The following is a 13,418-nucleotide window of genomic DNA, read 5'->3' as shown; positions in this document are numbered from 1 at the left end:
CTAAGCTAAGCACAAACACTGGGCCTAATTTATACCTGTTAGCAAGGCTGCAATTTTTGGAGATGGACAAAACCATGCTGCACTGCAGGTGCGGCAGATGTATCCTGTGCAGAGAGAGTTAAGGCATTTATACCCAGCATGTACTCACAAAGATGATGCTGAAAACCACTCAGTGCATACACATTGAGTGATATTCACATGTGGACGGCTTTCCATAGCAAGACGCCAGCAATACCAGCAGATGATTGACGGCCGGCAATAATGCGGGCACTCGCTGCTCATCCCCGGGCCACACACACTGGGCAGCGTTTGCGCTGAAAGCAGCTCAAACGGTAAAAGTGATCTGCTTTCAGCCCCCAGCCTGTATGGGCCTTTCAAACTGAAATCAAAATTGCAGTGTAAGAATAAATCAGCCCATATTTACCCTGCACAGATACAAAATAACTCCCCCAAATCTAAACGGGTCTACACATGGAGCGATTACAGCCCCATTTCTAAGCGATCTGACTAGTTTGTTTAGCAATAAAGCCCGGATCGTTCCGTGTGTATGGCCCCTCGCATCACTATCGCCTGACTAGATTTTGACTGCATTCAGTTAATATCTAGTTATCGCCAGTGTTCTCTCTCAAGAGAACCCTGGCCCGCACAGATTGCTCAGCACACATAGCGGGGGCATCGCGGGTGTGCAGCGATGTGTGCTGAGCAATCCGTGCTGAAGCACGTCGCTGAGCACGGGCTACCCATCCCCCCATCTGCATAGGCGTGCGCAGCCCATTTTATTGGGGGGTCCACCATTGGAGGGGCATGTCTATCACTGCCTAATGGGCGTGTCTATCACTGCCTACTGAACGTGTCTATCACCGTCTACAGGGCATCAATACAAACTAACAGACTTATTTATGTATATGGGCTTCAGAATGAGTTCCCCCCCCCCCCCCACTACACACACACCATGTACACACTGTAGAAACAGGGACAGGGTGTGCATCAAAAATTTACACCGTAATGTCCATTACACATTATGCCACACTCCGTAATGCTTATTACACATTAGTCCACGTTCAGTAATGTCCATTAAACTTTATGCCACACTCCGTAATGCCTTTTACACATTATACCAAACATCGCAATGCCCATTACATATTATGCCACATGCTGTAATGCCCATTGCACATTATGCCGCACACCATAAAGCCCATTACACGTTATACCACACACACTATAATGCCATTTACACATTAGAAAACATGCCATAATGCCTATTACATATTATGCCACATAAGTACTGGGAGAGCGGGGACAGCGGCTGGGCAGAGAGCGGTGGGCAACCTGCCCAATTCCCTTGATACATCATGTGCGATGTAACAAATGCGATCCCTGCTGCTGGGAGGGAGTCCAACCTGGAGATAATACATGCAGCACGTATGATCTACGTGTCTGATCCAATGCGGAACTGATCGGACGTCAGACACATGCTATTTGCATATTGTATGGGGGCTGCTTGTATAGTGTATGGGGGCTGTTTGTATAGTGTATGGGGGCTGTTTGTATAGTGTATGGGGGCTGTTTGTATAGTGTATGGGGGCTGTTTTTCTGCTACAACTTACATATGTCCCTCCCTCACACCACGCACCATATTTATATGTAATTATCTTTTCCCACCCCTACCCTTATCAAGTATATTTAATGATACCTCCCCCTCCCCCATGCTTTGACAAACTAACCCCCACAAAGCACAGGCAGCTTCCTAAATGTCCAGCTCCTGTACCTGTTGCTGCCGGGAGTCTTCTTTGCTGTCTGCGGTGATTGAAGCCTGTCGCAGCAGCATGGATGGTGCCGGGGCGGCACTTGTTTCATGACAGCGTGGCCACACTACATAGCAGCAAACCATGTGCCGCACAGGAAGTCAGTGTGTGGGCGGGCGCGTATATGGGGACAGCGCCGCGGTCACAGCTAATACCCGCTCCGGTCAGTGCCGCACAGGAAGTAAGTGTGTGGGCGGGCGCATATATGGGGACAGCGCCGCGGCCACAGCTAATACCCGCTCCGGTAAGTGCAGGCGGCTCGGATCAGAAGCATGAGCAGATCCGCCGCTGCCTTTGGCAAAATTGCACTGCATACAAGCGTGAGGGGGATGCAGGCATTAGGAGGTGCCTGTGCACCCCCGGCACCCCCCTGTGCGCACGCCTATGCCCACCTGTACAGGGCTTTACTGTCTCTGCACATGTTATATTTGCCTCACCTGGTTTTGTCCATCTGCAAAAATTGCAGCCTTGCTTACAGGTCTAAATCAGGCCCACTGTGTAATCTACGCTCGGTGACACCATGTGCCTGTATCAGCACCGTTACTTGGTCTTAAATACTGACGTTGAGGACCCTTCATTATCTGTGACACTGACACAAAACATCTGCATAAAAGCAGGAACATATTCCCTCCACAAGTCACACACATGACAAGGACCATCACAACAAGGACACAACAGTCACAAATTACAAGGCGAGACAGCACAGTTCAGTGCTCACTGTAGTCTGCTATATAATTCCCAGTATTACCAGTATAACTGGGAATTATATAGCAGACTAGAGAGCACTACATGAACTGTGCTCTCCCTTTGTCATTTGTAACTATTCAATTTGTATGTGGGGGTGACAAAGAGCTGCTCCGAGTGTGTGCTGAAGTATCCCCTGTTCCATATTAGACACAGCTCAATGGGTGTCTTGTTGCAGTGGCGCACGCAAGGGGGGGGGGGGTCTAAGTACCCAGAACCCCCCCCAGGAGTCTATATATATATTTTTTGTTTATTTATTATTATTTACATAAATTTGGTCTATCTATAATACTTTAACTGACCCGGCATATACTGGGTCACCTATGTGTCCATCTCCGTGCTTTGCTCCGCCCCTCTGGAAACCCCCTTCTGAAAATCCTGCGTTTGCCCCTGTGTTGGTGTGATATTCTGTACTGTATGTTTTGTTTTTTATGGTGGTTATTAAGCAGTAGTCATAAATCAGCTGGAGGGTTGTGTATCGTCAGCTATCTCATGTGTCTAAGCCACAGCAAACCTGTGTTGCCATTTCTGTAGGAAGTAATGTACTGGAATCATCCTATATATTCCTAAGTGTGCTTTAAACCCAGCAGCAGTGTGACTATTGCCTATTAATGGCTGTGTTGTAGATGTGTTATTAGTCAGTAATGGGAGAAGTGGCTTCAGGACACATTATGTGCGCCGATACCGCTTCTCCCCCATGTATTACTGCGCTGATGATTGGTAAATGACAGGGTCGCTCTCTGGTGGGGATTGCTGGAGAGGGGAGTTTTCACTTTGGCAAATGAGATGTTCATATATCTTGTCGCTTCCTGATTCTTCTCGGTAAAGAGGCAAAGCAGTAGGCATTATAGCGGTATGTTATGTGCCCTTATTATACGTCTCCCCTTGTCTTCTGCTAACACTGATTGACAGGTCTAAATGTGATACCTAGATATAAGTATATGAGGTATGCTTGTGTAGTGACTTTCAAGAAAATGCTTCTTCCTTACTCTCCAAAACCGCAATTCACAGTGGCAGATCCCAAGCTTACATTAAGTCACGCAACATTCATCAACATGCCATACATTTCTGACCATAAATACTATTGTTTATTTCACAGGAATAGTGGAGTTTGAGCTGGTTGGAGTATACTGTAGTTAGTAAAACAACTTTAAAAACACTGTAGGTAAAATGTCCTTGTATAGAACACAACTCATAGAAACATAGAACAGCATATTTGATCCTTATTTTTTTGTAAGGATATCAATATGCTTATCCCAAGCATGTTTAAATTGTACTGCTGTATTTGCGTCTACCACCTCTGATGGGAGGCTATTCCACTTATCCACTACCCTTTCTGTGAATTAATTCTTCCTCACATTTCCCCTGAATCTTCCTCCCTCTAGTTTCAGTGCATGTCCTCGTGTTCTGTTGCTCCTCTTCCTGTGAAGAATGTCTCCCACCTGTACCTTGTTAATACCGTTGATATATTTGAAAGTTTCTATCATGTCCCCCCTTTCCCTTCTCTGCTCTAAACTATACATGTTAAGATCTTTTAGTCTTTCCTGGTATGTTTTGTGATGTAGGCCATGCACCATTTTAGTTGCCCTTCTTTGTACAGTCTCTAATGTATTTATATCCTTCTGGAGATATGGCCTCCAGAACTGAACACAGTACTCTAGATGAGGTCGTAGCAATGACCTATACAGTGGCATTATTACTTCTTTCTTTCTACTGATGATACCTCTCCCTATGCAACCAAGCATCTGACTAGCCTATGATTTTGCATTTTTTGGCATTAAACTGTAGTTGCCATGCTCTGGACCATTCCTCTAATCTACCTACATCATCAATCATTTGTTTTACCCCTCCTGTTGTGTCTACCCTGTGTTGCATACCTTTGTGTCAACTGCAATTCAACAGGTAGACACAACAGGAGGGGTAAAACAAATGATTGATGATCTAGGTAGAGGAATGGTCAAGAGCATAGCAACTACAGTTTAATGCCATCAAAGCATACCATTGCAAAAGTATCACTAGTAACAATTACAACAAGATTAATCTTCTTTCTACTATAAATACAGTGGTGCTAAAAACTTTTCTCAGGGCAGGTGCACAGTTTCTATATGGTAAAGGATTATTGAATGAAAATCAGTTAGATGACAGCGTTTTGCATGTTTTTTCAATCCTTATTAAGGCTGCAGATGTTTGGTACATTGTTCCTCTTGCATTTATATTTTGTTATAGACAACTGATGACTCAATGAGGGACAGGTGTATAAAGCTTCAAAAAGTGATAAAATAGAGAGTAATAAACAACTAGCCAATCAGCTCCTAACTGTCACGTTACAGGCTGGGGTTTGAAATATGACAGGTAGGAGCTGGTTGTTTATCATCTCCACTTTATCACTTTTTGAAACTTTAACATCCGGAAGGAAGAAGTCACAGGCAATCCCCCTTGAACTACCCAGGACCTTCCCAGGCAGCAGGATTGCATATACTGTATATTAGCCATCAGATGGAGGTGTGTGTGCTGCAATGTAGGACTTAAAGGAGGGCATTTACACATCTGTCTGGACACTGTTACTAGGTCCTTGCAGTAGTCGGGGGATGCTCCAGAGGGGAAGCCGCTTCTCTCCTTCCAGAAGCCCACTCACTGTGTATTTGCCACCTCCCTACCTCTTACATACCTCCCAACTGTCACGATTCCGTCGGGACAGTCCCGATTTTCGGGTCCTGTCCCGACGTCCCACCCGCGGCAGGCATTGTCCCGCTGCAGGGGGCGGCAGTTGGGAGACCCCCAATCTAGTAGAATAGACGCTGTGCGCATGCGCACAGCGTCTATTCTCGTATGAAAATGAGGTTGCGGTTAATTAGCATAAGCCGCGCCCTCATTTGCATACGCCCCACCCCCTTTTCGGGCGCGCGAGTGTCCCTATTTCATCCGGACACAAGTTGGGAGGTATGCTCTTAGGCCACCTCTTAGCCATCTGTGAGCCTTCAGCTATGGGAACTGTAGCACTGGATCACGCAGCTAATTTATCAGGACTACCGAGGCTCAGCTACAACTCCTTTCACTCTGCAGCAGGTCCCACACAAGGGTGTCGGAGGACTCACCGACAGTCGGGATTCCAACAGTCATTACCCTGACGTCAGAATCCTGACTGCTAAAAGCCTGACACACAGGCAGCGGGTATTCTCGCTCGTGGGGGTCCAAGACCCCCATAGAGGGAGAATAAAATGCTTGGGATAGGCATATTGATATCCTTACAAAAAAATAAGGATCAAATATGGTTTGAGGTAACATGTTTAAAAAAGGGGCAGACTAGATAGGCCAAGTGGTTCTTATCTGCCGTCAAATTCTATGTTTCTATGTAATATAGGTGGCAAGTGCAGCGAGTTACTGTGCCCGCAAGGGGCTTCGTTGTGCTCCCCCCGTTGTCTGAGTCTGGGCAGTCAGGATTCCGACTGTTGGGGTGTTATACCACACCCCCACACAATGGTTTCTCTGCTCATAACAGCCTCAGGGCTACAGTTCAACTGCTTTTTCTCAACCTCTGTATCCATCAACAGTCTCTGGGCCCGATGTACTAAGCTTGAAAAGTGATAAAATGGAGAGCGATAAACCACCAGCCAATCAGCTGCTAACTGTTATGTTACAAGCTGGGTTTGAAAAATGACAGGAGCTGATTGGTTAGTGGTTTACCACTGTCCTTTTTATCACTTTTCAAGGCTTAGTACATCTGGCCCCATGTGTCAGCAAATGCCGGTCCTATTCCCAGGGAACCCACGTTCAGCTGACTCTGTCCTAGCTTAGTCTATACGACATTTATCGATCCCTAGTAATATCTTATATATAAAAAAAAATTCTAGCCTTTCTTAAGTTTGCATGAGCAATCTACTGATATACATTGGGCTGATTAATGTTTAATGTTTGTGTGCAAGTTACAGTAACAGTTCTTACCTCTGGTAATACTACAAAGGCTCCAGTCAAAATTGTGAGGACAATATTAATTCCAAATAACCATCGTAAAAATATAAAGTATGAGGCAACGCCAGACCCAAAGTGACCTAAGAAAACAAAAGATAATGTTTTAGAGACCTTGGGTTGCTGGATTTTTATTTAAGTATCTTAAGTACATATAAATGCATTAATAAATCAGTGCAGCAAAATGATCAAATGGTTTGACGAGTCCTTTGTTGTCTTGCAACTATCTCCATCCTTATACACCCCTATCTGGTTATGTCAGTGGTCATAAAGTTTCCTGGGAAATAATTCACTGGTACTGTACATAAAGTTGTGTTCGTGAAGCTGGCATTGGGGCCAAATATTAACAAACAATCGATCAACATTTGAAAAGTTTTTCTTTTTATCACAATTGGACATACTTACTTTCTATCTTCTTTATTCTCATTTCCCAGGGAATAAAAAGGACAACAAAGTTGTAAGCCAGTCGAATAAATTTTCTCCAAAGCTGCAGAAAGAACAAACAGAATTCATTCCAGTGGCTTTAATCAAACAGCATTTTTAAAATGTTGGTATCCATGTTAAATAAGGATATTAATAATAGTACCAATATGTATTTAGAGGGATGCAGTTTAAATCCCGGCGGTCGGGATCCCGGCGTTCAAAATCCCGACGCCGGAATCCCGAACGCCAAAATCCCGAACGCCAAAATCCCGACACTTTCTCCCCCGTGGGTGCCCACGACACCCTCGGAGGGAGAATAAATTAGTGTGCCGAGTGTAGCGAGTCACCGGGCCCGCAAGGGGCGATCCATGTCCCCCCCTTGTCGGGATTTCGGCGTTCGGGATTGCGGCATCGGGATTTTGAACGCCAGGATCCCGACCGCCGGCTTTTCATGCCGAATCCGTATTTAGATTGAGGGCATTCCTATGTATTGCATTTTTTGGGGTAAGCCTATAAAACACAAGACCTGTCACTATCTATATAATAGCCATAACACATGAATGTAGATATATAGGGTGAAATTTAATGAGATGCGAAAATGTGACTTTTTGCGATATTTTCGCCAAAAACTTTTTCCCAAATTCGCATATTTATCGAAATGCGAAAAATGTCAAAAACCATTGATTTTGCAGCGAAATCGCAATTTCTGAAAGTGCGATTTTTAGTCGCGCCGGAACTTGCATCCAGATGTTTTCCCATTGAAAAGTATACAATTTGCATATTTAATGAGATGCGAATTTGGGAAAATGTGTCAAAAAATCGCCAAACATTTAGACCAGGTTCTGATATGCCAATCATTGAGATCTGTGTTCAAAAATGTTTTAGTGTTTTTTTTTTTTAATGGGGGGACGAAAAATCTGGGGGTCCTCGTATTTTGAAACCAGCGCTGGGCTCCAACAGCCCGCGGTGTCATGCCACAGCCGGGGGACACTTTTTACATAAGGTCCCCCGGCCGAAACATGAGCACCGTGGCTGGTCAGCCTAGGACAGGGTACCTGGAGGAGTGGGGACCCCCCCAATAAAGAGGTTCCCCCCCCCTAGGCTTCACCCGTCCAGGGCTGAAGTCCGGGGCTGTCACCGACGTCCGTGGCCAGTGGACGCCAGCCTGATAGGGTTAAAACTCATATACATTGCTTTATCCAGGAGAACTACAAGTGCCAGCAGACCTCCCCCACATGCTGGGACTTGGAGAACCACAAGTCCCAGCATGCGGGGCATTAATGCTTTAATTAATCCTGATTGGCTGAGCTATGTGTCTCCATGGAGACGCATCGCCCAATGACGCTATCAGCCGCCTTAGCGCTGTGACAGCGCTACAGAGGCTGTTAGCTGCGCCGGAGAAAGCCGGCTCACCCTGCTGTCAGTGCGGGGTGAGTCAGCTATGCTATAGATAGACCAGCGCTGGATCCTGGATTGGTAAGTATATTGGTGTAAAAGTGAGGTGTGTGTATGTGTGTGAAATAAAGTTATACTTTTCTGTGTGTGCGTGTTTTATTTTAACATTCTTTTAGCAGGTGGACTACAAGTCCCAGTGGGCTCATTAATGCCCCTCATGCTGGGACTTGTGGTTCTCCAAGCCCCAGCATGCGGGGGGAGGTCTGATCAGGCCGGCGTCCACTGGCCATGGACGCCGGTGACAGCCTCGGGCTTCAGCCCTGGACAGGTGAAGCCTGGGGGGACCCCTTTATTGAGGGGGTCCCCACACCTCCAGGTACCCCGTTCAAGGCTGACCAGCCACGGTGCTCATGTTTCGTCTGGGACACCTTATGTAAAAAGTGTCCCCCGGCTGTGGCATGACACCGCGGGCAGTTGGAGCCCGGTGCTGGTTTCAAAATACGGGGGACCCCCAGATTTTTTGGCCCCCGTATTTTTGGAACCAGGACCGGTCCAAGAGCCCAGGGCTGGTTTCAGAAATACGGGGGGACCCCTGAGCTTTTTGTCCCCCATATATTTGGAACCAGGTCCGGCTCAATTATTTTTTTATGAACACAAAATCGCACATTTACTCAAATTCGCACATTTTCACGCCTAAAAATGGCACCTTTTCATGCCTGAAAATCGCACATTATCGCACTTAATCGCACTTCTTTCTCCAGAATACGCACCTGCAAATTTACGGCAAAAAATGCGATTTTAAAAAGTGCAATAACGGGCGATTTTAAAAGTGCGAAAAAATCGCATTCTATTAAATGTCACCCACAGTGTACCAGACATTATAATCCACACAGTGTGCTGAAAATAACTTCAATAAAAACAAACTCAAAGACATATAAAATAAATAAATATTGTTTTGAGATGCAGATGCCCCTGGTACACCTATCCCTTTTGCGCCCCATGGTGCAAGGTGGTTGTTGCAAATAAGACGCTCCGCCATGAGTAGCTCTTCCTGGACTTTTGTCATGTTTACTGAATTCAGGGTCTTATTCTCAGGAGGGCTAATGTATATATAGACAGAGTTGCTATAACTGCTGCTTCCTTGTCACAAACTTGTTTTATCATTTATTCCTATTGCAGTCTTAGAACTACAGTATCTGTCAAAGATGCTGATGATCAATAAGTTTGCAAACCTTAACAAATCTAACCCTTGGGAACCCAGAATGTGATTTAAGATTACATGATAGTCAGGTAGGCAATCAATTTTATTGAGCTCCAGGAACATTGATGCACTCGAACAGTGTGGCTTAGAACCAGTGATTAATATATTACATATACTGTATGGGTGACATTCTATGGGATGTGATAAATGCGCATGTTATTTTAGCGCACCACATCGCTGCTATTCGCCCTTTTTCAAATCGCATTTTTTAGTAATAATTCGCATATTTAATGTGATGCGCTTTGGAGGCTGAAAAGTGCGAAGTGGTGCGAGTTGCGGCGAAGTGGTGCGATTTTAAGTAACAAAAAAGTGCGAATTCTTCCGCCGGTCATGTGCGAGTTTTGGACCAACCGGAGTGCGATTTACAAAACTGTCTCCGCATGACTAAGAACCCCCCAACCTATTGGCCCACCTCTGTCCCCTCCATTATGCATCACACCCCCTATATAAAGGGGCATTGGCGCCATTTCACTCTTTGATAGGAAGTAAGGAGCATGGAGAGGAGCAGTGGCAGTGTGAGTAGAGGAAGAGGTGTTGGTGGCAGAGTGAGGAGTGGCAGAGGGAGCAGTGGCAGAGTGAGGAGTGGCAGAGGAAGCAGTGGCAGAGGGAGCAGTGGAAGAGGGAGCAGTGGCAGAGGGAGCAGTGGCAGCAGCCAGCCAAGTGGGAGAGCCAGCAGTGTGACAGGCAGCATGGCCACAGCAAGGCCAGCCCCAGACCAGGCCCTGGGCGTCCAGCCCCAGCAGGAGGAGGTGGAGGATCCGCTGGCATCCCCATCCTATAGCCAAGACCTTGACCATACCCCACAGCAGCTGCAGGAGGGCCACATGTCAGAGGTGGAGGAAGATGGAGGTGAGGAGGAGGAAGACACTGGCATGGAGGAGGAGGGGTACATGGCTGGAGTAGAAAATGAGGAGGAGGTGGAAGCTGGCCGCACAAAAAGTGGCCGAAAGGTCAGATTCTCCTATGAGGAAAATGCTGCACTTGTCCGGGCTATCATGCCTGTGTTTGACCGTTTACTTGGCAAATCTCACTACAAGACCACTGCACAGCGCAAAAGGGCTATGTGGAAGGACATCACCCAGGCGTTGAACGCTGTCAGTCAGCACAAGCGCCTGGTCAGAAATGTCAAGAAGAGGTTCAATGACATCAAAAGGCAGTTGAAAAGTAAAATGGCCATGGAGTTGGAGGAGGCCACCAAGACTGGAGGAGGAAGCCACACCACTGTGTGCTACACATCGTATGAGGTGAAGTTGAAGCGCATCATACCCCCTGAGGTCCTGCCTGGCATGCACGTGGCGGATACCGATAGGCCGCAAACGCCATCCAGAGCTGGTAAGTGTGACCACATGCAATCTTAAATAAACATGCCAATGCTTTCTAACTGTATTCTTCACTTGAATTGTTATGCTAAGTAAAGTGCTGCTGTGGAACTACATAGCCCAGCAAGGTCATGCACAAGAAATTGCCTGCTCCTACTTTCAAATTGCTCATAATGCTGGCCCTTGTAGTTCCACAACTGCTCATATTGATCGACACTGTAACATTCTTTCTAGCAGCCTAACATGTATGTGGCCAAAAACACAGAGGTGTACTGGTGGTTTACCTGCCATGACTACATACCACAGATTATCCAATAGTTGTCATGTGTCCACTAATTTAATAATAAATTAACAAAATAATATTGTGAAAAATAAAATAAAAATTGTGGTGATTAAATAATATAGTCCTTATCCAAAGGAAGTATTGTCCATTATTGTCATTTGAATGCATGGTTTTTGAAAATGCTTATCCATTGTAAGGTCCATAATGGCTGCCCATCTTTCCTTGCACAGATTGTCCATCCCGAAGTGCTGCGGCATCCAAGAAAAGAAGGCCCGTTGCTGCAGAATCTGTGGAAGCAGGTAAATGAACAAAAAACACGCCATTACACATACAGTACACACGCCCATGTCACATCAACAATATCTCACACTACATTCATCTCCTGCTGCTACATTGCAACGGAAATGAATGTCATCTGAGCTAGACATGTGACTTATTATTAATGTCAATGTTACATGCTGTATCGGGGTACATGTGTAAGTACATAACACCCCTAGGTATGTGCGTCCAGCATCTCAAGCCCTTTCTAAAACAGTATAGACGACAGTCTGGCCTATATATGCATCAGTACTTACCTCTTCATCTGTATCCACAGGTACTATACAACTAGGGACAGACCAAACCGAATCTTCAATAATGGTGTTAGACGAAATGGACATCATTCTTGAACCGGTCGAGACCTTTGCGGCAGAGGAAGAAATACAGACCTCATCACAGAGTGATCTTCCCCCAAGTGGGGTGTCTCCCAACCCACCCCCACCCACAAACACACCCCATACAGCAGCTTCTGCTTCCCAAGCAGCTAACTCCTTGGTCAATTTCAAGGACAAACAGATAGAATTCATGGCCTCCCAAAGCCTGCAAATAGGTAACATCCAGGGGTACATGCGGGACACGTTTCTTCAATTACGCAAAATTGCACGTAGTGTACGGGTAGGTGTAGGCACTCATGTCCGCATTGCTAACAGCATTGACACCCGTTTTGCAGATTTAACTTCTGCTGTAAGGGAACAGAATAACCATATTGGCAGCCTTGCGCAAAGTAGAGCTGCACTAAGCCAATCATGCACAGCGCAGACCAATGCCTTAATAGGTATGCAGGCCCAACTACAGCAGCTGGAAGCCAATGTCGGAGGCAGCGCAGCATCAACCCTGAGCAGTGTATCCAGCACCCCAATAAGTGGCTCCCCCACTTCCCCACCCCGTCGGAGTATTAGGACCCGTGGTGGGCTTGGTGCAGGTTCTAGAAGTGGTGTATGGTTGCCTGATGCTGGGAGACGGTAGCTTATGTGTTTGATATTTTTGTAATATCCAATACATCTTGTAACATGCCCCCACAGTTTTTATGTTTCACCTGCAAAAATGCAGATTGCGTCAGACAAAGTAGCCTGAAGTAAAAATGTCTAACCGCATACCATTGTGTTTGTGTATTATTTTTAAACCAATTATTGGGCCTTATTCTGATCTGAGCTCAGTACAAATTTGTTCTTAAAATGGGCAAAACCATGTGCATTGCAGGTGGAGCAGATGTAACCTGTGCAAAGAGAATTAAATTTGGGTGGGGTGTGCTGAAACTGAAATCTAAATTGCAGTGCAAAAATAATGCAGCCAGTATTTACCCTGCACAGAAACAAAATAACTCACACAAACTTAACTCTCTCTATACATGTTACATTTGCCCCACCTGTAGTGCACATGGTTTTGCCCATTTTAAGAACAAATTTGTACTGAGCTCAGATCAGAATAAGGCCCATTGTGTGAATTATAACATATTGTAATGGTATATGACAATGGGATTGCACGAAAGTAGTGTGGGGTAACTCCTGGCCCGTCAAAGGTTGTGGATCTACATATTCCAGCAGGCTCTGACACTCATGGTTTGGACTGTAATGGTTATAGTGTGTCAGGGCATGCTGGCACGTGTAGTTCCACAACACCCGTGAGCCATGTTTTACTGCAAACTTCATTCATACATGTATCAAATGTACTTACAAGCTTGATACCAGCAAGGGATAGGTCAGCACCACCAGCTGCATCCGTTGGGCTCTGTGTATTAGGCTAAATGTGAGTGGAAGCAGATGGTATTGGTCACAAATTTGTTTAGAACTACACTTACAGCACAGGTACATTTTGGAGTACAGGGCACATGTGCTTACCAGAAAAGTAACGGCTGATGATGTGTGTGCGCACCAGATTCCCCCTCTGCGTACCCCTAACTACCC

General features: G+C 45.8%; 2 protein-coding genes across 2 annotated transcripts in view; one reads left to right on the top strand and one right to left on the bottom strand.

Annotated features, from left to right (window-relative positions):
- The window catches only part of TMC3 (transmembrane channel like 3), an 81,788-nt gene that overhangs the window by 58,012 nt on the left and 10,358 nt on the right, over nucleotides 1-13,418 (bottom strand). Inside the window, exons 4-5 of the mRNA XM_083180214.1 lie at nucleotides 6,921-7,002; nucleotides 6,492-6,598 (exon numbers count right to left, since the gene is read on the bottom strand). Coding sequence (XP_083036340.1) covers nucleotides 6,492-6,598; nucleotides 6,921-7,002 — 189 coding nt within the window. The remainder of the gene's footprint in view (nucleotides 1-6,491; nucleotides 6,599-6,920; nucleotides 7,003-13,418) is intronic.
- Nucleotides 8,000-12,596, top strand: LOC146075118 (uncharacterized). The gene is made up of 3 exons (XM_083184026.1): nucleotides 8,000-10,926; nucleotides 11,427-11,495; nucleotides 11,792-12,596. The coding sequence occupies exons 1-3, from the start codon at nucleotides 10,089-10,091 to the stop codon at nucleotides 12,478-12,480; spliced, it is 1,596 nt and encodes a 531-aa protein (XP_083040152.1). The 5' UTR covers nucleotides 8,000-10,088; the 3' UTR covers nucleotides 12,481-12,596.

The sequence above is a fragment of the Crinia signifera genome, chromosome 4 (assembly GCF_055691185.1).
Source record: "Crinia signifera chromosome 4, ASM5569118v1, whole genome shotgun sequence".
NCBI lineage: Eukaryota > Metazoa > Chordata > Amphibia > Anura > Myobatrachidae > Crinia > Crinia signifera.
The sequence above is the reverse complement of the archived record's forward strand: the minus strand, read 5'-3'. Positions and strand labels throughout refer to the sequence as shown.

Coding starts and splice junctions, on each gene's coding strand:
- LOC146075118 (XM_083184026.1), top strand. CDS start 10,089: ATGGAGAGGAGCAGTGGCAGTGTGAGTAGAGGAAGAGGTGTTGGTGGC. Junction 10,927..11,426: donor GCAAACGCCATCCAGAGCTG/GTAAGTGTGACC, acceptor TTCCTTGCACAG/ATTGTCCATCCCGAAGTGCT. Junction 11,496..11,791: donor TGCAGAATCTGTGGAAGCAG/GTAAATGAACAA, acceptor CTGTATCCACAG/GTACTATACAACTAGGGACA.